The sequence below is a fragment of the Primulina eburnea genome, chromosome 17 (genome assembly GCF_022965805.1).
Source record: "Primulina eburnea isolate SZY01 chromosome 17, ASM2296580v1, whole genome shotgun sequence".
Taxonomy (NCBI): Eukaryota; Viridiplantae; Streptophyta; class Magnoliopsida; order Lamiales; family Gesneriaceae; genus Primulina; species Primulina eburnea.
Window position 1 is genome coordinate 2,383,269 of NC_133117.1, and position 25,093 is coordinate 2,408,361.

The following is a 25,093-nucleotide window of genomic DNA, read 5'->3' on the forward strand; positions in this document are numbered from 1 at the left end:
TTGGCCTCAGAACTGCCACTAATATGAGGAGCAAAGGGTAACAACTCGAAGAACTTCTGCTGATATTCATCAACAGACATACTACCCTGCTTAAGATTCAGAAGTTCAATCGTCTTTGCCTGACGAAGGGCTGGAGGAAAGTATAGCTGCATGAAAGCTGCACGGAAATCGGCCCAAGTCGCCCTACCCTGAGACTGGACTATCGGCGCAGAAGTCGATCGCCACCACTTACGCGCACGGCCCTCGAGAAGAAAACTAAGGGTCTCCATCTGCTGCTCTTCGGTGCACTGGAATGCACGGAAACAACTCTCCATGCGCTCTAACCAATCCTCAGCATCATCGGGAGTCTCACCACCGACTAAAGGCTTAGGCCCCATCTGAATGAAACGGTGCATCTCAAAACGCCTAGGGCCATCCCGACGATGACGATGTTCACGATGATGCCTACGATCATCCTGGTCACCCCAACGACCTACACTCCCCTGACTACTCTCATCACCAAAGTGGTCAGCCATCGCTACAAGATAGAATGGGGAAAATGGTAAAATGGTCAACGAAAATCCCAAAACAGAATCTATATCCCAAAATCATATGCATGCTCTGATACCATAAATGTAGTGACCCGTTCCAGAATCACCTACTAATCAAGAACTAAGCATGCAATTATCTTAATAAATAACAATCAGAGATAATGGCGGAAAAGGTCAACAAATGAAAGTTATACAACCCAATCGAAAATCCAGAACAACTCAAATTAAAATGAAAGTATGCGGTACAACCATATCGAATCAAATGGTACTGAAGATCTAAACCAACCGGTTACTCCACGTCCTCAACATCCTCCTCCTGAGCCATCCAACCTGAGGCCTGCCCCGTGGGAATGGGGTGTCCAAGATAAACAAAACCGAGGACGTGAGCGATAAGAACGTCTAGTACAAAAGTATGAGTATACAAGCCTATATGAAATGCACATGCTATGATATGATACCAGGGTAGTCAAGAAACAGGAGTCACAAAAGATCTCAATATGCTCAGTCTAGAGGCGCCAAGTGGATAGTGCCGCGCGGTACTCCTCTGGGTCACTGCATCCACTACAAGATCAGACGTGGACCTAAAATGTCCCGGATCACCGAAGCCCTCCGGACCCGTCGGCCACTGTGTACTCTCGGTGTCCATGCGTCCACAAGACAGGGCTGAGCGGCCCCACAAGATATAGCTTATCTCGAAAGAGATACAGCTCAACAATAAAGGCTATCTCGAAAGAGATACGGCTCAAGATGAAATGTAACATGCAGTAATAAACGTGACATAATAGCATGCATCATATGACATATATCAATGCACCAAATAATCATGCAACACATATAAGAATGTATACTCGACCAGGATATCTCGGATAGTACTTTCGTACCTCAAACCAGCAGATCCTAACAATCCGCCCTAGAATCAAGCCTGCGTCCGCAGCCCACTGATGTCGCTATCTCCCAACTAGAGCACATCTCCGCTACAAAACCAGTAGCTCCCCGCTAGTGCCTGAACCTCGGGAAAAGACTAGAAACCAATCGGAAACGACTAAAATGCTCTGGAACGCTCGGACTTGGCGAGTAAGAAGTGAAGCCTCGCGCCTCTATTTATAGCCAACGTTCGGACGATCCGATCCACTTCGGAAGCTCCGATCCGGTACACTTCGGACGATCCGAACCCTGCATGTCTTCTACGTGTCCAGCCACCTGGCTCGGACGATCTGAACCCTGATCGGACGATCCGAATCCTGTATGTCTTCCACGGTTCCATCCACCTGTCTCGGACGATCCGAATCCTGATCGGACGATCCGAACCCTGTTCGGTCCTTCCGATCCCACCGAAATATAATTAATCCAATAATTAACTCAAATTAGGCATCGGGATACTACATGTTACACTTGTTTGCCATGATTTGGCTTGTTCTTTTTGCTTCGTGAATGTTGATGAATGACTAGAAACTCGACTTTGCTGTTGGAATATAATGTTGTTTGGATATCCATTGCTTGGGGTTTGTTTGCAGATATTCACACTTTTGGCATACTACATTTACAAGGGAAACTCTGCCAAAATTTTTCTAAAAAGTGAACATCTCAAAACGACGCAAACCAACACAAATCAACACATATTGAACGGCCAAACCACATATTTCCAAATAAAGCTCAATGAAGTTTCAAGACCTGCACTAAATGAACTTTGCTTTGTCACCGATTTGGCCAACTAACACAACAAATATTCCTCGCAAAATACATCAACTACATCGGATTCCATGAGCAATCATTTTATTTATTCACAATGCTCCATCATTATTTACAAAACTTCAAAAAGGAATGGCTTAAAAGCCTATTCCTCTCATATTTACAGGAACTTCTTACAAGTTAATATGACAGATTCAAACAAAGTGGCCATCTAGCCTACTCTGTACCGGACTTCCTCACACCCTGCTTCATGAACCGTCTGTCTCCGGCTGTCGATCTTCCATCTGAGCCGGAGCTAAGATTATGTCTTCCAACTGTAACTCTGTTTCCTCACTGTTATCAAATTTATTTTCAAATATTACTTCAGTTCCGTCAATGTCCCATAATTCCTGAGATTGTACTTCGCTCACCAGCTGCTGCAATGTGGCTTTCCATTCGGAAGTTGCAACCACTTCCCTTTCTTCTTTAGTGAACTTAATCATCGACCACCTCGATAATAGGTCGAACCATGGGTCTAGGAGAGACCATGGCAGTGGGTCTGAGAATTTTTTCAACTGTTTCTCTTACTTTCTTGGTGTCCATGTAGACTGCTCCTTGCTGCCCACTCACCTTGTAGTCACGAATTCTGACAGGTCCGAAGGCTCTATCATAATATCTAGCCTCAACTGCGTTGGAATTAGATTGATACGGCTATGAATCAACCTGTACCACTTCCACTTCATCCCCTTTCCACATCAACAATAACTGGTGCATGGATGATGGCACGCAATGATTGGTGTGAATCCAATCCTTTCTTAACAAAGCATGGAAACTTGCACTGGAATTTACCACGAAAAAAGCTGATAACGAAGATCGGGACCCTACAGTGATGTTTGCTGGCAACACCCCCAAAGTTTTGGTAGACTCCCCAGTAAAAGCTGCCACGGAAACTTCAGTGGGAATCAAATCCTCCATATTCTTCCCCAATTTCTGAAGAATTCTGTACGGCAATATATTTACGGCAGACCCATTATCTATTAACACTCTAGATAACGGTTTTCCATTTACATGCGCTACAATATAGAGTGGTTTGATATGCTTAGTCATTTCGTTGGTGGGTCGCTTCATCAACACTCTTCTCTCTTCATCGACAAAAACGCCGACACTCTCATTCACAATATCAGATTGAACGGATTCTGCACCAATTTGATTTTCAGTGAATACATTGGATTCAAATGTTCTTTTGCGTTTAAACTCCTCTGGCAACATTAACGAGCCAGTGACACATTCAAACGAAATCATAATTTGCCCCACTTTGAAGGTAGCCTTCTTGACTGTTTCACTGTCTTTCTCAGATAATAAGTCATCATCTTCTTCCTCATTATCTTCAGTCGCCTTCCTCCCAAATTTCTTCTTCTCTTTGAACGGCTCCTCCATCCCAGACCTGCGTTCAGCAGCTTTTTCTCTCAGCAAACGTCGTTTTTGGGTTCTAGAAAGAGGCTTTGGGAATTTTGGATGCTCTACTCGCTTCCATACACCATCAGGGATTGCTCTGGGAGGAACAACAAAGCGGGATTTCCTCTCATATTTTTTATCGGTGTTCGTAAGAGATGACCTCTGTACTGTCTTATGAAATGACTGCTGGCCAATTCTCCTCTCGCTATTCATCGACCAAGAACATGGGCTCTTTTGGAGGTACTGATTCTCCGGCTTTTTGGCCATGAATTCCCTGTTATACCTCCTATTTCTTCCAGTATAATGCAGATTCTCCCCACTGTAATAGCGATCTTTCCCATGAAAAGTTGCTGTTTTCTTCTCCCTAACCTCAATCATCATTTCTCGAGGCACCCAACACTTCTTCATAGGAATTACTGGCCTAATGGACATGTCCCTGTTTTCACCCCTTCTCCTCTCATTGATCAAGAAGCGCAAGTCAGTAATGCTCATGTTCACATTGGCTATCGGGGGAAAGGAATCTTCATCCACTATCATTGTTTCTTTTTTCTCGGGGAATTTCAGGATCCCCTTGTTGATTCTTTCCTGCAAGACATTCTTGAAAGCCCAACAAGCATTAGTATTATGGTTGAAGGAATTGTGGTATTTACAGTAATATCTTCCTTTCAATTCCTCCCTAGTGAGCAGCTTGTGATCCGGGGGAAATGTTATGAACTTTTCCTTCACTAAATGATCAAATATTTCCTCCGTCCTTGATGCATCGAACGTATAGGGAGTTTGCGCTGGAGGCATGTTTTTCTTGGAAAGTTCTTCACCCTTGCGCCTCAACGAAGGGACAGTGCGTGATCCGGAATTTGCTACTTCTGCCAACGCAACTTCCTCCACTTCCTGGAAATAAGAGCCCACTGTAGATTTTCTTTTATGGCTCTCCTCTCGTAACAATTCCTCATACTCTGACACTTTGGCAGCGAGTTCATAAAAGTCACGGAATTCCATCCCTTGGAACTTCTTTCTAAGTTCAAAATCGAGTCCTCGCTGTGCCATCTTCACGTACTCTGATTCAGGAAGGAAAACTCTGCACCTGCTTTTCACCTTCTTGAATTTACAAATGAAATCATTAGCAGATTCCCCGGGTTTTTGGACCACTCTTGACAATTCTGCTATACTAATCTCAGGTACCGTCCTGAAGAATTGTGCATGGAATTGACGTTCCATATCATGCCAAGTCATAATAGAGTTCCGAGGCAGCGTTGCATACCATGTGAAAGCAGTACTGGTCAGGGAATTTGGGAACAAACGTAACTTGTAATTAGAAAAGTTCTCCAAATTTGCCAATTCCCCACACTGAATTGTAAACCTGGCTACATGTTCCATGCTGGATTGGCCATCTTCCCCGGAGTATAACGTGAAGTCTGGAATGCGATATCCTCTTGGGTAAGGGTTTTCATGATCCACAATATCAGGATACGGTTTATGGAATTTTGTTCGGTTGATTGGCCTCACTCCTGGGCCATACAACTCTTGAATCACATCACGTACCATCTCAAAATCCAACGCTGGAGTTTGTCTTAAATGGTGAGGAGAATAGGTTGCCCCCCGAGTGTTATTCCCCGAACCTGGCGCTGGATATCCACGCACTCCCCCATCAACATACATTTTTGGATGTGAGTTAGGAGACGTCACAGAGAACACGTTACCAGCCATTTGTTTGCCATTGTTGCAGTTTTGGAACTTCAATCCCAATTCCTCATCCCTCTTGTGCGGAGGAGTGTATCTCCCTCCCCCGACAGATTCTGGAATTCGTGTTTCCCCCAAGCGGCGATTTTCACCTGCTTGAGAAATTCCTGATCCCTGGCCTTGATCTTTTAGCAATTTAACGTCAGTTTCTTGGAGTTCAGCATTTTCTGGTGTAACAGCCTCTCCTCTTACAGATTTCCTCAATTCCTTCATTTCTGCCACAAATTCCATCATAACAGTAGAGAAACTTTGGGTCATTTCCTTGAAATCACAGCGGATATTTTTCTCCATAGCCAACATAAAGTTCAGCGAAGACCCGTCACCACCAGAAATAGCAATTCCTTCTTTCATAGTTTCTTCCTCGAACTGGTGTACAAGCCTTTCAACCGTTCTTTCTTCTGCATCAGTTTCTTCCTCCTGTGAACGATGATTTTTTCCATGTGATGGAGGAATTCCTTCATTCTTCTCTGTACGCTTTGGAGGCATTTTGTCCCACCGGGCGTGCCAATTTGTTTGTCGCGAAAATTTGCGGGCGTGCCAGGCACGTGTTCGTGCCAAATATGTGAAATAATCTGACTTTGTTTACCAAGCGTTGCGGGTCTCGATTCGGCCGTAAGTTATAACTCCTTCGAAATGGCTCAAAAACGTAAACACGAAATAAGGAATATGACAAAATTATAGAAGGAATCCATTAACAACATCAAATTTAATTACGTTGCTATGAATTTGAACGACATTATCACAAGAAAGTTGGAGGAATATGCGAAATATGAAGAAACTAAAATACTGGAAAATGAAAAATGAGCGTGCAATTGATGATAGAATTCTGCAGAGCTTTTACTGTAGATTTTTGTGTGTAGTTGTTGAGAGTTTTTTCTGATTGTCTTCACTCACTTTTATTCCATTCTGCACGACAGTTTTCCCTTCCCCTGTCATTCCACGTTCTTCCACTTCCTTCCACGTCGGGCAGTGGCAGCAAACTGATACCACGTTTCTTCATTGGGCCACTATAATTTCACTTGGGCTTTTTCTCTGTTTGGGCTGTATCTTCTGGGCTTCCAAGACCTTGGTTAAATTACTACAAGTTTGGTTAATGGTCCATCTATTTGGGCTAAACACATGGATTTCAAATTTATTGATTTTAAATTTCATGACTTGCTTGGATGAACAAAGTTAAGTGAATTTCATGAAATTCACTCCATATTAATTTGATTTGTAATTGTGGTAAATCTCAAATATATCGAATCCAATCATTCTTCAACACGCGGCACCGCAATAATTGTTTTGGCTATAGGTTAATGGCGTGACAAATAATGGAAAATCATTTGGATTACTAATGGTTTCTCTCTTCATTTGTCCCATCATTTTTGACATATATTCGGTAAAGTGAACTAAAATTATAAACTAACCGAAAATATGATAATAAAAAAAAAATAGAAACTTAGAAGTTATAAAATCAAATATATAATTTACCCACAACTTTTTTTGCATATTTACTTTTTAATCAGTGGATCGATCATTTTTATTGCACTTAAAATTTATCCAGTATCGAACCGAATACAATCCGATTCAAGTTCCGACCCCAACCCGGAAACAAATACGGGTACATCATTCAGTAGCCTTGATTCCGACACGTCGAATCCCAGTTGTTTTTTCAAACCAATCCACCGTGCACACGTCTCACGGGCATAGTCAAAAAACACAGAGGAAGAAAGTTTGATTCAATTAATGTCAATCTTTACGAAGATTCCTCCGTTGTCCTTTGTACCCTCGCTCCTTTGAATGTGAGGTGGGAAGAACGTACAAAAAAAGCCCGAAACGACACAAGAGCGACGAAATGCCACGGCCCATTTCATTACACGTCGAAACCCGCTACTTTTTAAAGCAAAGATCGTGTTTCATAAACCTCGATCAATTGTTCTGTGCACTGCATGGACCGGAAGAGCTGCAACAATGGTGGAAGTTGTCTTCTTCTGCAGTCATCTTCAAAATCTACGAAACCCTAATGGTTCCATTAGAAATTCTTGTGGGCATGCGGTTTTCTGGCAAAAGCTTGCTGCTTTGATATGTAAAAGGTCTTTCCAAAAAGAGGCACTCCTTGATTTTCAGATCTGATCCTTTTCCACGAAAATTGGTCAAGAACAGGCAGTAAGTTCAGAAAATATTAATGGGTTTTTGGATTTCTCCGGTGCAGTGAGGGAGATAGGATGCGGACTTGACAGAAGAGAGTGAGCATACGCAGGCAATTGTATAAGAAGTATGCTTTTGTGGATGCGTGTGCTCACTGCTTTTCTGTCATCTTCTCTCTCTATCCCTATCCCTTGTTGTTTAATCTCGTTTTTGTGCTGTGGGAATGCTTGTAAAACGGACTAATCTGTATTATGTTTGTGCTAAATAGTGATATATGGCCACTTGATTTGATAAGCCACCTGCCACTGACACTCAGGATTCTGACCAAGCATTATCACACACAGCCACAGATATACAGACAACACACACTACATATCTCTAGTTAGCAGCAATCTGTGTTTTTTCTCTTGTTTATTCTTTATGTTTTAAAGGCTATTTCTTCTTTTGGATAAGGAAAAAAATTCATCTCATTTCATGGAAGTGATGGAAAGCTACTATTTGGTTTGTTTTCGCGGATGGTTTCTTGATTTTTTTTTCCATTTTTCTCCTGGAAACATTGTTCTTTTATATTATTTTAACTTATCCACTATTAAAAGGCTTAATTTATTGGGGGCTCTGAGGCGTGTATTTTGAGGTTGCTTTTGGAGAGGACGAATGGGTTTCTCAAGGTACGCCTGGGGTACTGTTCTTGTTTTAACGGGAAAAAAACTAATGTTTTTTCTAGGGTAATCTATTGAATTTACTAGACTCCATGGAAAACTTTTGTTTTTTTATCAATTTTTCCGGTGATCCTTATCCGTTCCTAAGCCGAAGATATACAGTAACCAGCTGAAATCTGAATCTCATATTTTTCTTTCTATTCACCTTTCTGACATTTTCGCCTTTATTTTATAAGCATGTTTCTTTTTTGCTTTAGGGAAAAACTTGGGTTTTTAATTTAGAACGATGAACCCAGTTCCAGATTTGTTTGAATCTTGAATCGTAGTGTCTACAGATTTGATTGAACAAATTTATGTTATGTGAGTTGATGTGTTCCTAGAGTTTCGAGTCTTTGTTTCAGTCTCAGAATCATTTATAGAGAAGGGGGAGACTTTCATATCTACACGGACAGGTAAGGCATTTTATGCATATTCATAAGCCTGATAATCTTCTATCATTTTTCCTTTGTCGCTTTTGGGTCAATTCTCTGCTCGGTGATTTGATGGCTCGTGATTTATTTCAGTGAATGTGCAGAAAGTTCTCCACAAAATCTGAGAATACCAGGTACTATTTACTTGTTTAGTTTTCTTGGTGTGATCCATTTAGACGGTGCTGTTTGCTTGTCAAGTGAAAATCTTATTCGGTTACAATTTATATGTTACTTGTTTGCTTGATTTTCATTATAACATAAATGCTCTCTTTTTTATTCTGAGAATCTATGTATCATATACAAAAGATTGTTCCATACGTATTCGCATTTCAGATTTTACATGATGGAGTCTTTCATCAAGTAGCACCAAAGTTGCGTCAAAATCTGTGTTGGATTAAATAGCTATTTTTTTGTCCTATGGAGGGATTGCTGGGAGAATAACCATGAAATGCCTTTTGGATCTAAAGTGTTAAGGATTCTCTATAGCCTTTGAGTATTTTCATAGTTTTACATATGCAATTGCAACTTACTTCTTGGTTTTCCACGATAGGCGGAAAATAGTTTCAATTTCGATCATGGCACTTTGTTGATATGGGATCACACTCATATTTTGAACCGATTCTAGTTTGTCATCCTCGTTCTATGTAAGAAATGAGAAGAATGACCCTAACTCAACCTAAAAACTAGCTCAAGAGGAAGAATTTTACAAGTCCATATATCCAATTCCTAATGACTTACTCCAACCGACCTGAGACATTTAACACACAATTCTCATGTCCATGAATGAACATATGGAGTACTAGACATTATCTGTGGCCCATAGGACAGTCCTACAAATAATAGTGAGTTTGGGCTTTGATACCATGTTAATTTGTACACAGATCATGCAATTGAGGTCAATTGATATATGAACAAGAAGAATGAAACAGCTGTTGCTGTCAAATACTCAACTATTTGCAAACCGAATTGTTCTATTTATATGTACACAAGAAAGTATAACTGCCTCTAACTCATTAACCAATCATCAACCAACATTTCATTAGTTGACCAGTCATGAATGGATACCAAGTCAAGCTATATATGTGTGTGTCTCCTCATGAATTCCAGGACTCCGATTAGTATAGAGAAACAAGAGGTATGTAATTAAATTTGCAGACTCCACGATGATATATGTTGAACACCTGCAAGAGTAAATCATAGTATTTGAACTATAAAGTAACTTCAAGCAATCGATGTCAAAACTTGTTCATGGTATCATAGTAGTTGTCCTTTGCCAATAATAAAGAAACTTTCACTTTGTGCATTTGCACCTTTATCGAGAGCTTGTTTCCAACCTTTGAATTTGGATAGTTACTTGTCTTTGAAAGGAGGAAAAAAACACATGAATTAATAATCAAATACATAATTTATCAGGTAACTTATTGATCGAGTTTTTCCTACACTGAAAAATCCTCAATAAAATATATCTTTTATAATCGAATAAATGACAAGTGCACGAGTCAAGTTATAATATAATGTACAAAATATGAGTATTGTTCCCATAGAGATTGATTAGACAAATTTACCTCCAGCACAATTTTTTATTTAATAAAACGATAATTGAATTAATTGACAAATTAGATTTAAATTGAAATAAAATAATTTGACAAACACAATAGTATAAAATAAAATAATAAACAAACTATTATTAGGATCTCAGTTCACCTACCCATGACTCTTTTCTAATGATTGAATTTCAATTTATAAGCCATATTTTTGACAGGATTCTCTGATTTATCAATATACTATGTCGAGCTATATTAACCTAATTAAAAAAATGCAGTAAGTGTCCTTGGATTATCTAACAATTGCAATCGCGTCAGTGAACGGTGAAATCCTCTAGTCTTCAACCTACTGAACTATGTCTATAAACATGTACTCAACCTCATATATATATCTATATGAGTTCTAGATCCATAGATTATATTACTCTATAATCTTATAAAATCTCCAATCGATTTCAATTATAACACATAAAATCACTTCGAAGTTGATCATGTTCCAAAGTTGCAAGTATGCTTACAAAACCAAATTCAATCTTAAAAGATAATTGACAACATAAATGTTTGAGGTAAGATCCCCTAAATCCTAAATGAAATAAAAGAGTTGGAGAAAAACGATGTTAAATTCTTGTTCCGCGCTTGATCTCTTGCTCTCCCTCTTCTCCTATCTCGTCCCTTGCTTGTGGAGGCCGTGTCTTCTTGTGCGTAGAAGTGAAGTATAGCGAATAATCTTTTGTGTATTGGGCTACCATCAGATATAGATGCCTCCAAAAGTCCTCAAAAGTTGAAACGAATCGTGCAAATCTTGTTTTCTTATCGGATCGCGCTAAGGCGGGCAAAATCTACCTCACTAGTGTGAGCTCCTCGGCGCTGATTCTTCATCTCTTTTAAGGTGCGTGCTCCACGCGTATCTGGACTTGTTTTCATCCTTGGCGCATTGGTACGGGCAGATTTTGCCGCCCTAGCGCAGCCTGCTCACAAATCTCCCACAACATTCGTGATTTTTCTCCTCTTTCACCACTTTTTCCTACAAATTTACTAACCCATGTGAGAAACGACACAATATGTAAAATATGAGTAAAAAAGACCAAAAATAGAACATATTAGAATCAAGCAAGAATGAAACTAACAATGACACAATAAATACGTAAAAACGACACCTATCACTTATGTTCTTGTTGGTCCGTCTGTTTTATCTATTGTCATGCTAAAAGTTCAATGTAATGTGCTGATTAGAAATCTTGAACTCTTTCATAAGCATCGAGTACAAAGGGGCTTGTTAGTTACAAAGTTGTTGCTAAGAATCCCTTGTGGGTAATCACATTCTAATGATGGCTATTTTACATTAAAGAGCAGTGATAGAAAGATAGAGTGGCAAAAGTGTCTTGCATATAATATCTGTGAACCTGAAAATGCACAAGATATATAGATTCAAGGAAAGTATGAGGTGGCTATGGGATGAAAGAGGGGCTCTTTAGGCATGCGAAGATCTGGCAAGATATGTATGATAGAGTTGCAATAACACTAAGGACGGACGGGAACCCACCAAAAATGTGTCAAAGAAACCAGTATGCATAAACTGTAAACAAATCTGTAAGCAAACTAAATCAAAGAAGAGCCACCATATTGGAAAGCTTGGATAGTTAAATATGGGCGCTTTTGCCACAAAGAATAATGGTACTGAGTTAGAGTAGACACCAAAGCCTAGTGCATGAGATGTACGAGGCCGATTATTCAAGTTTCGAAATACTTGACACCAACTTTTTTTCAGAACGCAAGGCAAAATATTCTCAATATAGGTTCTCAAAACTATGCCTTAAATGGGCATAAAACTCTAGTTGCAAAAAATGAACTTAAACCATGAAATGTTTGACTGCATACTCTACATTAGTTATTAAAACTTGAAATTATTTTAAATAATAAACTTAGCAAGTTTAGGCACATTAAATGGTAGTAATTAAATATTGCCTATGACTAATTGATTAGGTGATTTAAACACTGTTTTTATACCTTTTTTGAGTTTCCATGTATCATCTTTCTCATTTTCCTTGCCAAAAATAGACAATACTTTGAGCTTCAATGATCTTGATTTTTTTCTTTTATGGTTCTCTATTAATTTGTTTGTGGATCATGGTGAGGGTTAACATCATTTTGTCTCGGTATAAGATTCCTTAAATCTTGGAGTGAACCGAGATCAAATTTTGTGATGGAATCAAAACATGGCAACGCTAAGTCGTTAATGCCTTCACAAATATGTTCCTATCTTGATGTTCAGTTCCTATACATGATGTCTTTGGGGAAAAAAATAGATTTTTATGCCTGCAATTTGAATGACAACATACAAAGATACATAAGAGCCATTATTGTTCAAAGAAGCCTCTTCATGAAATACAAATGTGGGGATTAATTTGCTATCTTTATTAAATAACCTCATTATTTTCCTCTCTTCTCCGTCAAAACTCTCATATTTCTTTATCAATTAAATTTTTTTAGCCTTCACTCGTCTCCAATTCATCTTATTTTTTTCTCTATTTTTTTAAAAAAACATCTTCTTTTTCTACCTCTAGTCATTAGTCCGTCAAATTTATCTTGATCATCTTGCTTGTGTTTTTTACTCTTAATTTGTCCTCAAAATTTTTCCTATGGTTCAATGGATAATAGTCACATGTCTTCCACTATGATAAATGATGATTCTTGATTCGTTCATGTATAAACTCTTTTGCTATTTTGCCACAACTTAATCAACATCTTGAAACTAACCGCGGTATGGGTGACACCCAATTGTATTTCATCTGCGTTCATCCCAACAGAGGAAAAACCTCATATCTATTTACTCGCTTCATTTCATCACAATCATGCGACATTAGAAGTTTCAATGGCATTGAGTGCTTTCTCTCCAGTAAATTAATTTATCAACCACCTCTGTGCTTGCAATATTTTATGAATAATCATGAAGAGTCATAAAATAATCATCTTCTTAGCATGTGATATGATTGCAAATTCTGAAAGATTTTTTATTGAATTAGAATTTCAATTAGTCATAAGAGATGCAATGCATAATAAAATGTTTCCAAGTCATGCTAGGGTGACGACGTATAAAATTGTAAACCCATGTCTGTTCTCAACGAATCAACCATTATCCCGGGGTCCAGGCAACAGTCAACACTAGTGTTTTATTGACCATACCGTTTCCATCCTATCTCCGCCTTCCCAAGTTTACCGTAGTATGACTTTGGTTTCCAATCAATAATAAATGCTATTCATTGTTCGTCGCCCTTTTCTCATTGAAACAAGATTCTCAATATCTTATCATGCCTCCACCTGACCACTAATAAGTCAAGAGTGGATGTAAAGAATAAATAAGCTTAACGTGAAACTATACAACACATAGCTCATGCTCCTCCACACATGCTTGTTATGCACTTTTAGTTATTGAGTTACCAAAATGCTAACATGGTATTGCATATTATTGACATTACACCGACATGACGCTAAACATTGTAGTGGTATCTGGTACTGTGCTCGGGGGATAAAATGACTAAAAGTGAGAAAGAAGTTAGGTTCATGCATTTAAATCTAATTTGGACTAGTTAAAAGATCAAAATCTAATTTAGGCTAACTTACATGACGAAAAAGTTGATATTTCCCCTAAATGCATGTGCAAGCAGGACATGTTCATTATATTTGTATCATGAAATGCTTGTGAAATTTGGTTTTTCAGTCCATTATGTTTGTGCTCTTGCGATTTTAGTCTGCTATATAGTCAAATGGTATTGTGAGTCTGTTATGTTAACTTTTTTCTGGCAATTTTAATCCGATTTTAGCCGGAAAAACCTCTGCTCGTCAGGATTTGATGATTTTGAGTTGGAGCTTACCTATGTGCCATAAAATTTTGGGATCTTTCAAAATGGAAGGAAAATTAATTGCACAAAAAATGTTTTCCACCTATTTATTTTAAAATAACAATTTTCTAATCATCGAAATACTTTAAAATAATAAATAAAATGACAAAACAGAAGCTGCTTTTTAATCCTTTGAACGATTGCTTTACTTTCATTTATGTTGTTAATTAACTTTTTTTAATTATTTTTTTGGAGCATTTAATGATATAGAAGATAGTAATTCATAAATAGATATGTGAAATAATTTGTGTCCAGTGTAGGAGAATTTACCCATCAATTTATAATATCTTCAATTTTTATGCCACATAGGCAAGATCCGATGACAAATTATCAAATTCTTGTAGCCAAAATCGAACTAAAATTGCCAAAATATTAAACATACACGTTTAAGGCTGCAATTTGACTATATCAGACTTAAATCGCAATAGTGCAAAAATAACGGACTAAAAAAATAATTTTACCTGAACTGCTTAGTTTCCAAGAGTTACTCTATTCTATACTTAGCTACACAAGTATTGACATACTGATTCCAAACATATAATCACATTACCCATATCTCGACTCACACACTCATGGACACCTTATCATTACATGTTAATTTATCACAAGGCTACTCCAATTAGCACTACAACAAAAACGCTAACGGATTTTATCGTAGGTCATTTAAAACTGTTGTAATTGTTGAAAGTGCGTTCAACGACAACGTTTTATGATATACCGCTAAAATTAGCGACGGTTTTTGACTAACATGTCTCTAATTAAACCGTCGCTAAAATTAGCCACGGTTTTTGACTAATTAACGACAGTTTTTGACTATACCGTCGCTAGAGAAACGCGGTTGCTAATTAGCGACGGTTTAGACATAATCCGTCGCTAATGTTTTAAGTAAAATATAAATTATTTCTTTATAATTTAATAAATCTATCAAAAAAACTTACAATCTGACTAAACTAATAATATACATGATCTTAATTAACACATAGAAATTTACCAAGAATTGAAGCGAAAAAACTTACCCTAAATCGAAACTAAAATCGTCTAGGAGTGAAAAATTTATCGTGTGTAGGAAAATGTACCGAAGACGGCGGATATTTATAGACCAAAAACCGTCGCTAATAGCGACGGTTGTTTTAGGTTAAGCTAATAGTGACGGTTTAACTGTTGCTAAGCAATAACCGTGGCTATTAGCGACGGTTAAGCAAAAACTGTCGCTATTAGCGATGGTTTTTTATTAAACCGTTGCTAATAACGACGGTTAAGCAAAAACTGTGGCTATTAGCGACGGAAACCGTCACAATTTTTAAAATAGCGACGGTTTAAGCAAAGCTGTCGCTAAGTATAGCGACAGTTTAAGAAAACCGTTGTTGTTTGTCCAAAAAACACGTTAATCCCCAACGGTTTTCTAAAACCATTGTCGTTTGTCTTTGACCCTAAAAAACGTTAAAAGACAGCGGTTTTGACCCCCCAAAAAACGCTAAAAGAAAACCGTTGTCTTTACTTAAAATAAATGCTAAAAAGTAAAAAATATAAGACAACAGTTTTTTTTGTAAAACCGTTGTCTTCTAAGTGTTGTGTATTCATTATTTTCTTGTAGTGTTGTGAAATGATTATCGTTTTTGGCTTACACTTTGTTTATAAATATGTTAAATCTTTCATATATACTAGTATCCGAGTGCATGCTTTGCGTGTTATACAATCTATTTTTTTGAAACGATAAACCCAAAAAAAATAAAAATAAATGGTAAAATGAAAAAAATACAAAAACACGTAGAAATATAAGGTTGAGAACAATTTTTGAAAAATGACGTTTTTGTAAATTAATAGCCACCAAAAGGCAATAGATCTACATGAATTGTACAAATGTGACATTTTCGTAAATAAATTAGTCATCAAATGGCAAAAAAAGGAGGTTGTTCATACCAACCTACCAAACACTCCCTCAAGCTTTATACAATATAGAGATGATTCAGAGATGTTTGAAGCCATTGACATTGAATCAATTACTTCGTCTACTTTAAGAGAAGTCGAGCTTATCATGGTATTTAACTCCAATTAAACTTCAGTCAGGCACTCCACATAATTATTTCCACTTAAATATATTCATATGCTAAAAGTATACTAACATGCTTAACAAACCAAACATTTGATAATCGTTTAATTCTTGCATTTAATATGAACAAGTATGGAACACCAAAAAATGACACTCATAAAAGAGAATTGACCTTAAAGCATTTTACTTTTAAAGGCAATTATGCAAGAAATATAAATGTGAATGCATTTTTTACTTGAGCTTTGGGACATCCAAGTCTCAAAAGACGTTCAAGCTCCCCAACAAAATGGTTTCCTGGTTTCCTCTTAGGAAGAATATAGAATATTTGAGTTAGAATCAAAAGAAAAATAAGATTTTGATGAAAAAACATGAAACTAGTGGGGAGAGGGATGAAACCCTCGTTACTCTCACTTGGTGCCTGCCAAAAGAGTGAGAAAATGTAATTTATGCTCAAAAGGTTCTAGTTAATGAAGGGAAAGGACCCTACAGCCCACCAAGGAAGGATCCACAGCCAAAACCACTGTCAGGTTCGTGCATGTGTATTTTTTATGGAATACAGAGAATGTGTCCGTGCCACTAATGTATTTGATATGCTACACAATCCCTTGCTCCATACATCTCCTAATGGTTGCTTGGTGTATGCATGTTACACGACACATTTACCTACCGCAAAGCCATGGTCGAGGTCGATCTATGACCGTCGTACTGCCTCATATTAAAGAAAGTGTGTTCTCATTCACATTTTTGTTGTCCCATCTTGGCCATGTATAGGTCCGTCCGTACATGCCTGTATACCATAAGAATATATGGTATGTTGGCAAACTTTTGCCTGTCATAACTGTTCTTGTATGTCCAACTTAAATGTTTTTTGGCAAACATTTACTGGTTAGTTTTGAGTTGGTTTTTTTTTTATTATCCACCATAACCCGTCGTATGTACAACTTAAAGTTTTTTTTTCAAAGGACTTAGCTGTGTTGATTGTTATAAGTTCAAAGGTATGAAATCGACGATTGAATCTGTATAATAATATGTGTTTTGAAGAGAAGGGATTGAGAGAGTCACTTTTGTAATTAATTTATTGTCCATGTGATTATTCTTTGAAAGAATGATATAACTTTTGCTTAATGGTTTTGAGGTATGTCTGTGTGAGCCTATTTAGCGTAGGATTTTATCTTTCAATAATGTAATAACTTGTGTCATCTTTTTTATGCATCTTTGACATTCCTGGCTTTTGTATGATTCACTCTTGTATTTTGTTATGAATCAAACGGGCATGCGTTGAAAAGAAATATCATTCACAGGTAAGTTATCATTCACCATTTCATGCTTGGATCATCTTGTTTGTTAGTCTAGTATTTTCTATTTATTTTTGTACAAGAAACAAAATTCATTGACAAATTTAAAATGTATGAACGAATGATTAGGCATAGTTCTGAGCTCTAACCTGTCTTACGGAAAGGGAAAATTAACGCCCAATTGGATTCCTAATCTCCACATGAATAGAGATATATAAAGAAATCAAGTTCTTTGAACATCATTATATACGAGGCTTAGATGTTGCTCCACAAGTTGCTGTACATCCATTTCATAATTTGTATTTGTAGAAGGACCAAGAGTTGTTAACATCTTGCTCCACAAGTTGCTGTACATCCATTTCATAATTTGTATTTGTAGAAGGACCAAGAGTTGTAACATGAAAAAGTTGGTTTGCAGTCTAGAATCCCAGTACCAGGTGCTTGAAATGGACACATTCGAACAAAAACTCCATGATCTTTCGACAAAGGTAATGTAGCTTGTTTTTCTAAGAGAAGTATTCAAGAACTTTATAAATTATTAGAAAATTTCTCAGTTATGTGGCCTGATATTGAATAACCAGAGCCACGGTGACATGATTGATAAAGTTTTTTCCCCTTTGCCTATGTAGCGGTGTGATTTCTTGATTTGTGAGATTCGACAGATGGTTTAGGATATGGAGTTTGAATATGATTGGGTGGAGTTGAGCCTTTGCAGAAGGGTGCCGAAGGATGAAAGCAATCGGCAAATAAATGGAAGATGAAAAATATTTAAAGTGGCATCCTCCAATGACATGTTTCAGTTGGTTGTGTCCTGAACCCAGTCAGCGGCAAACATGAGTAAACCCGACCCGTCCCATCCCTAACATGGAATACTTTCTATTATCATGTAGTCAGGTGTGTGCTTCCTCATAGTATACATCGAGGAATGGATTATGAGATTGGAACCTATTTCCAGCTTCCATGTATCTTGGGATTGATTCATTGCATCATAAGATATATCTTCTTTGCCTTTTTCTTCTTTTCTTTTCCTCTCTCTTGCTTCCATTACCGATTATTTTCATCTTTGTATCATTTTCATGGCTTGATGAAGCTCTTTTTTTTACTATATACACTCCATTTTATGAATATATTTTTATTTTTAAATTAGAGAGTGAGTTGTATAAATTAGAGTGTAAATAATATTAACTGGATTATAATAATAACCATTTATTTATTTATTTTCTATTAAATGTATTTTATTGATAAAAAATGTATGGTTGCTAACTCGATTATGGTTGAGATGAAGGGAGTTTCTTGTATGAATGGATAGCCTCTTCATGGAAAAATGAGAGACACAAACATCTGCTTGCTGGAACCCTCTATACATGATCTGGACACCGCCCCCAACGGGTGTTGTAAAATGCAACATTGATGCAACCTTCTTTGAGTACATAGGCCGCGGGTATAGGCATGGTGGTGCGCGAGGAGGAGGGAAAATTCATTATGTCCAGAATAACTTTGATGAAAGGATTACGATGCATCAAAGAAAGAGAAGTTATAAGCTTGCTTGAAGCCCTGTCATATGGATACGCAACACTGATTTCACAACTGTCCTCTTCGAGATAGACACAGCTAGTCTTTAAAGCTGTGAAGGCAACAAATGCTGATTTGGCTATGTTCGAAGTTATTATCGGGCAATGTCGTGAAATATTATCAGTAAACTCAAATTTCTCTGTTCATCTTGTTCGTAGATAAGCAAACGAGATTGTTTATGTGTTAGCTAAGCATTCTCGTTTAAATTCTAGTCATTGGTGATCTTTTGAATACTTATTCTGCTATTTTTAATTCTGAATGAATGGATATTTTATGTTTTAAAAAAGATTAATGATTTTTTTGGTAATAATCTAATGTTAATAAATACAAAGATTTAGTACAAGATTTTGCCCCACGTAAAAGGTAAAGCCCAGTACGTAAATTGGTCCAGGTCCATATCCATATCCATATCCGGATCCGGCCCCTTTTTCATCTATACGGCAATCTTGCTCCGTCTATAATGTGTGTGTATATGTATAGTAGCGCTCGTCCTTCGCTTGATCCTCCTAAGAAATCTCAGAATTCGCAGGTTGTCTCGAAATCCCTTTGTAAGTATGAAATCTGAAACTCATATTCACCAAATTTTTGTTCGATTCGGGGACTCTAAAATCCCCACCCGTTCCATGATTTTCCGAAACCCCAGCCCTAATTTTACTCTCCGACACCTGAAATCTTTCCTTTTTCCTGGAGCTTCGGTGCCCCAGGAATCACTTTTTTTCACTCTTAATGGCAAACTCCTGTCAGACGCCACTCCCCTCTTTCCGAGTTCTCGAATCGTCCCTGTGTCAACTATCACCGCCAATTTCCGATTATGCGGCGGCGGAGGAGATGGAGGAGCCACCGGGGCCGAGTCTCGAGACTGCTATCTGAATATGTACGCCGTGAAGAAGCCGGATAAGGCGGACCCGAATGAGTTGCGTCTCTCCAAATGGGTTAACTGTAGTTTATCCAACGAGCCGCTGAGGCACCCTGTAGTTATTGATAAATTGGGGAATTTGTTCAATAAGGAGGCTTTAGTCGAGGGGCTGCTTTCGAAGAATTTGCCCAAGGAGCTTGGGTATATCAAGGGTTTGAAGGATATGATCCCGGTTGAGCTGGAGCAGATACCTGGGGTCAGGGGTGTTGATAGGGCTGTGAATTTCCAATGCCCGATTTCGGGTCTAGAATTCAACGGGAAATACAAGTTTTTTGCCATGAGAAGTTGTGGGCATGTTTTGAGCGCAAAGAGTTTGAAGGAGGTGAAGTCGTCTGCTTGTTTGGTTTGTCATAAAGAGTTTACAGAGAATGATAAAATTGTCATCAATGGGAGTGAAGATGAGGTAACTGCTTTGTGGGAGAAGATGAAGGAGGAGAAAGCTAAAAAGGATCATGGCAAGAAATCGAAGAAGGTGACCAATGTGAATGAGGAGGAGAAGCCGGGGCAATTGACCGAGAATGGGAAGAAACATAGGATCGAATTAGTGAGAGGGGATGGCAATGGACTGTCTAAGAAGTTTAAGGCTACTGATACAATGCCAGCAAATGCAACCAAGGCGGTGTATGAATCCATTTTCACTTCAGCTAAGAAGTCGAATTTCAAGGAGACTTATAGCTGCAGATCATTGCCACTCGGTCGGAACTGATGAGAAAGTGCATGTGGAGTCGATTTATTGTCTTCGATTGCTGTATTGTATTTCTTGAAACTGTGAATGCTTTAGCAAATAAATGTTTGATTTCAGACACTTTTTTTTAGCAGTATGCTGTTTGCTGTGATTTTGTAAGGATCGTGTGTTATCTCAATCATGGACTTGGTGCTTTCACGGGCTTTTCGCACTCACCTTTATCCGTATCATCATCTCATCTCGGGAAGTAGTTTCTTTCGGTTTTCACAACACCGGAATTGATCTCCAAGCTTAATTACTTGGGTTCCTTGTGTATTAGCACTTAAGAAATACATCACTTCCAAAGGTAGGAGGACTTAGAGCTTGATGGACCTAGGTTTACATGGTAGAGATGATGAAAGAAATCAATTTTAGGGGTGAGATAATACTAAGATTAATGACATAAGATAGATTATAAAAAAAATTAAATTATGTTTATTAATAATAGAGTGAGTCTCATGTGAGATCGTCTCACGGATCATAATCTGTGAGACGGGTCAACCCTACCCATATTCACAATAAAAAGTAATATTCTTAGCATAAAAAGTGATACTTTTATATGGGTGACCCAAATAGAGATCCGTCTCACAAATAAGATCCGTGAGACCGTCTCATACAGTTTTTGCCTTAATAATAAAAACACTGAATTCGAAAAGTTTCAAAACTTAAAACGATTGTCCAAGCAAGAATTGGTTTGTTTATTAATATTTCATATTTAATGAATCCGTGAATTTGACTTATTCAACTTTTATCAAACAAACCACAATCTAAAACCCACTTATTTTATAATTTGTAATTTGGATTTTGTTAATTTTAATGTAAAAATAATTTTTATTTTAATAATATTTTATGATTTTATCCAATTGTTATTAAAAAAGTTTCTAGTCGATTCAACAACCTAAAATAAAGATAAAGATTGTTTGAGCTTAAAACTAACATATGTGATGTAAAAATCACGTTTTATTATAAGAGCATGAAGATGTTCATTCATACAGATGAATGATAATTTGATGATGCACTGAACAATCTTCCCGCAGACTTTCCAAATAGTTATCATTTATCGAGTGAAATAGTCTGCGTTTATCATTGTACATCTCTAGTTCTTTTACTCGGGACAATGTAGAGGTCCTACGCACTAGCATGCACTTTGATCAGTTTACCGATTCTATTGATGGTCACCATGTGGTGAGGTTGGGCATAGTTTTGAAATATGTAGGATCTGATGCATAATAGTTGAGGATTTGCCTCTAGACTACATGTGAAAATATCATATTTGATCTGATGAGTTAATAGTGCAATGAGTCTCTGACTAGAGCAAAACATGTGATTTAGAGAAATGTGTTTTCCTAGTTGCACATACGATGTCACTGTTATTACTCAAAGATATATCACATCATTATTGAATTCATTTGCAACTCTCGATATACCAATGATTGTAGATTCGATCGAGATATGATGAAGTGACTGCACTGTATGATAACTATAACCGAAGGTTTTCACATGCAGTATTTAGGATCATGGGCCGACATTACTAAACTCCTTTACCTTGATCCGATGGGTGCAATCAGACTTGATTTCTGACATTTTTAATCAAGATATTGATGAAAGAATAGGCTAATTAGGGTAAACATGAATAAGAATAAATGTTATTTCGAATCAGTTGAAATTGTGAACCCATGGCTATCTATATCCATAAATCATTGAGGGTCACACAAGTATTAAGTTTTGTGTTACCGTTGATATAATCAAGTTCAAGGCATTGAATTTGACGATTATATTTTGGTGAAGATCAAACATATTGCATATAAAGAAGTTTATAAGTTGATTCTATGTAACGAAAGATGTGGAAGTTAACTTAACAACTAATTATGTGAGGAGAGTATAACTACCTATTTTAGTAAAGGACTTCACAAAACCGACAGCTGCAAAAAATAGATCAATAGAAAAAAATTTCTTTCGAATTTTTCATTTTTCATTATAAGAACGATATTTGTACCCTCAATACATCGGCATTGTCTGATCGCCGATTGTGCTTATAATGAATTAACAATTTATCTTTTTAGTAAATTTAAATCAATTAATTAAATATATTATTATCATTGACGACTACTAAGTGCAAAATTATCATGAAACATTCTACAAGAGTCTAGAATAGATTAATTAATTGTATAATTAAATAAAATTATTTAATTTAAATCATGATATATATATATATATATATATATATATATATATGCACGGGCTAGGAACATGACATGCATGAGTACATCAAATCATTATATCCTTCAAGCTCTTGACACATTAATTTCAACAGTTGAACAAAGGTGAAAAGAAAAATTATAGGTGGACTTTTGGGCTATGAATTCAAGAATACCGGTGTATTCAAAGATTTGTTAATGTTATTTTACGGATAGTACGCAACCTTTAATCCAAAGTGATCACATGTGTAGTGACATAGAGAGATGTGAGTTCCTTCTCACCTAAAAAGTTAAAAAAATCGTCACTTGACTTCATTACAAATAACACATAGTCCTCGAAGTTCATGAAATTCTTTAAACAAATCTAAGAGGGAATTTGAACATTTAGAAATAATTTAGAAATAATGAACAAAACACACAAGTACTGATTATGCATTAATGGTGACTCAGTTACTGTTTACTGGATTGGGATCTATGGAGGCTAATGTTTGAAGCTCCTCTATTTGATCAAATACTTGCATGTATTTTTCCTCAAGAGTCACCCACGCCTCTACTCCGTCGCCATTTCTAGTGTCCATAAGCCAAACAACATTAAGAAAATACGATTCCGAATCGCCTCCCGAATCCGATCTGGTGACCCATATGGGCTTTCCCCATCCAAAATCAACATTGTAAATACCAAAGTTACACCAACTCGAGATACAAATAAAGTCGGCTTCCTTGGGAATGTTACTCCAAGTTTCTTCAAGATTCTTGCAGTACCCTAAAAACCCTTGATCCCCAAGAATTCTTGTGACATAATCGTCATTAACCTTGCTTATTGCATCCCTTATTTCCCTCACCAAGTGTCCGAGATCCATTTCATTTCCATTGGTGCATGAGGCTGCCGCCATTCCACCGAAATTCCCGAAACAATCCGATGCAAACGGCAGCTGGGATCGTCTTCTCAGATTCACTGCATGAGTTACCAGAGATGTTGACTTGTCGTTCGCAAGAGATGCAGCCATGAAACACTTCCATATTAGTGCTGACACGACTTCAACCCTACTCGGACGCTCCACGAGCGATTTCTCTTTAAGTTTTTTTATCGCAGAGGAATCGAACACGAAGCGTCTCATGACTGATTTCCCGACTCTGAGAAGCGGTCGTAGAGAACCATCTTGTGTCTGCATTTCTTCATTTTGCGGCAATAAATGTTGAAATAAGTAATTCGGACATATGCATTCTTTATTTGAACCTCGAGCAGTTGCAGCCCACGAATCCATAAAATTGATCATTGTTACTGCATCCCCCATCTTATGCCAGAAAACCACACCAATGGCGATCCCACCGCATTCGAAATGGTTCACTTGAATCATGGCGACGTTGTCACCTGGACCAAGCTCAGTATCCCATCTGATCTCAAGTGGTAAAAGGCAAGGCTGGGCCGGCCCCCGGGCTTGATTATATCTCGAATCCGTCATCATTTTGCCTTCAATCTTGGCAACAACAAACGGGACCCCTTCATCTTTGCAATCAATGGATCGGCCATCTTTGCTTATCCGTCCCGCTAACGGATAAAATCTTGTCAAGATCACCGAAAGTGAGCTCTTCAGAAGCTGCACTCTTGTTTCAAAGGTCGTATCGGCTGATGATTTTGGATTACTTGGGAAATACATGATTATGGGAACAGGCATGGGAGCATTGGCCTGGTCCAGCATGGAAATCTTGTAAGTTTGGAGTTTATGAGGTGTTGGAGAAGATGGATACACTTTTTCATTTGAAATTATCTGCTTCATTTCAACTATTTTCATTGTTTTTTTCAAGAATTTTTTGTAAGAATCAAATCTTTCTTGGATGCGAAGTATTGAGACGCCAAATCCCAAATTTATAGAAATCATAAAAGTTGACTATTGACATGTGCATGCACGAATAGTGTACGCTGTATTTAATAATTGATTAAATAATTCTATGATTAGTAATTGAGAGCTCAATATTTTTGTGCGTATAATATGATATTTATAGTATTTAATAATTGATTAAATAATGCTATGATTAGTAATCTAGAGCTCAACATTTTTGTGCATATAATATGATATTTATATTATATATGGATTATGTAATTTATTTATTTTATCTCTATTTCTATGTTAGATTTGATATACTAATTTTTTTGACAAAAACTTGTATGAGATGGTCTCACGGGTAAAACAAACTTGATTCATATTAGGGTTATTTTTCGTATTATTATACTTCTGGTAAAACAA

General features: G+C 37.3%; 2 protein-coding genes and 1 long non-coding RNA gene across 9 annotated transcripts; 2 read left to right on the forward strand and 1 right to left on the reverse strand.

The window, feature by feature from the left end:
- The first annotated feature begins 6,957 nt into the window (after window positions 1-6,957).
- Window positions 6,958-19,283, forward strand: LOC140818209 (uncharacterized). 7 transcript variants are annotated; one of them, XR_012114924.1, is made up of 5 exons: window positions 6,958-8,631; window positions 8,743-8,783; window positions 8,983-17,757; window positions 17,827-17,925; window positions 18,067-18,204. It is a non-coding gene; the product is annotated as an uncharacterized lncRNA (long non-coding RNA). The 7 variants fall into 7 exon arrangements; XR_012114926.1 differs by adding an exon at window positions 18,872-19,283 and having other exon boundaries at window positions 6,960-8,783; window positions 18,067-18,331; XR_012114927.1 differs by adding an exon at window positions 18,747-18,867 and having other exon boundaries at window positions 6,960-8,783; window positions 18,067-18,331.
- Window positions 19,284-19,471: 188 nt separating this feature from the next.
- On the forward strand, window positions 19,472-20,808 carry LOC140818208 (uncharacterized). The gene has a single exon (XM_073178096.1). The coding sequence runs from the start codon at window positions 19,564-19,566 to the stop codon at window positions 20,629-20,631; it is 1,068 nt and encodes a 355-aa protein (XP_073034197.1). The 5' UTR covers window positions 19,472-19,563; the 3' UTR covers window positions 20,632-20,808.
- Window positions 20,809-23,137: 2,329 nt separating this feature from the next.
- Window positions 23,138-24,694, reverse strand: LOC140818325 (limonoid 7-O-acetyltransferse-like). Its single transcript, XM_073178254.1, has one exon. It carries the CDS (start codon window positions 24,638-24,640, stop codon window positions 23,294-23,296), a length of 1,347 nt encoding a protein of 448 aa, XP_073034355.1. The 5' UTR covers window positions 24,641-24,694; the 3' UTR covers window positions 23,138-23,293.
- Window positions 24,695-25,093: the final 399 nt, after the last annotated feature.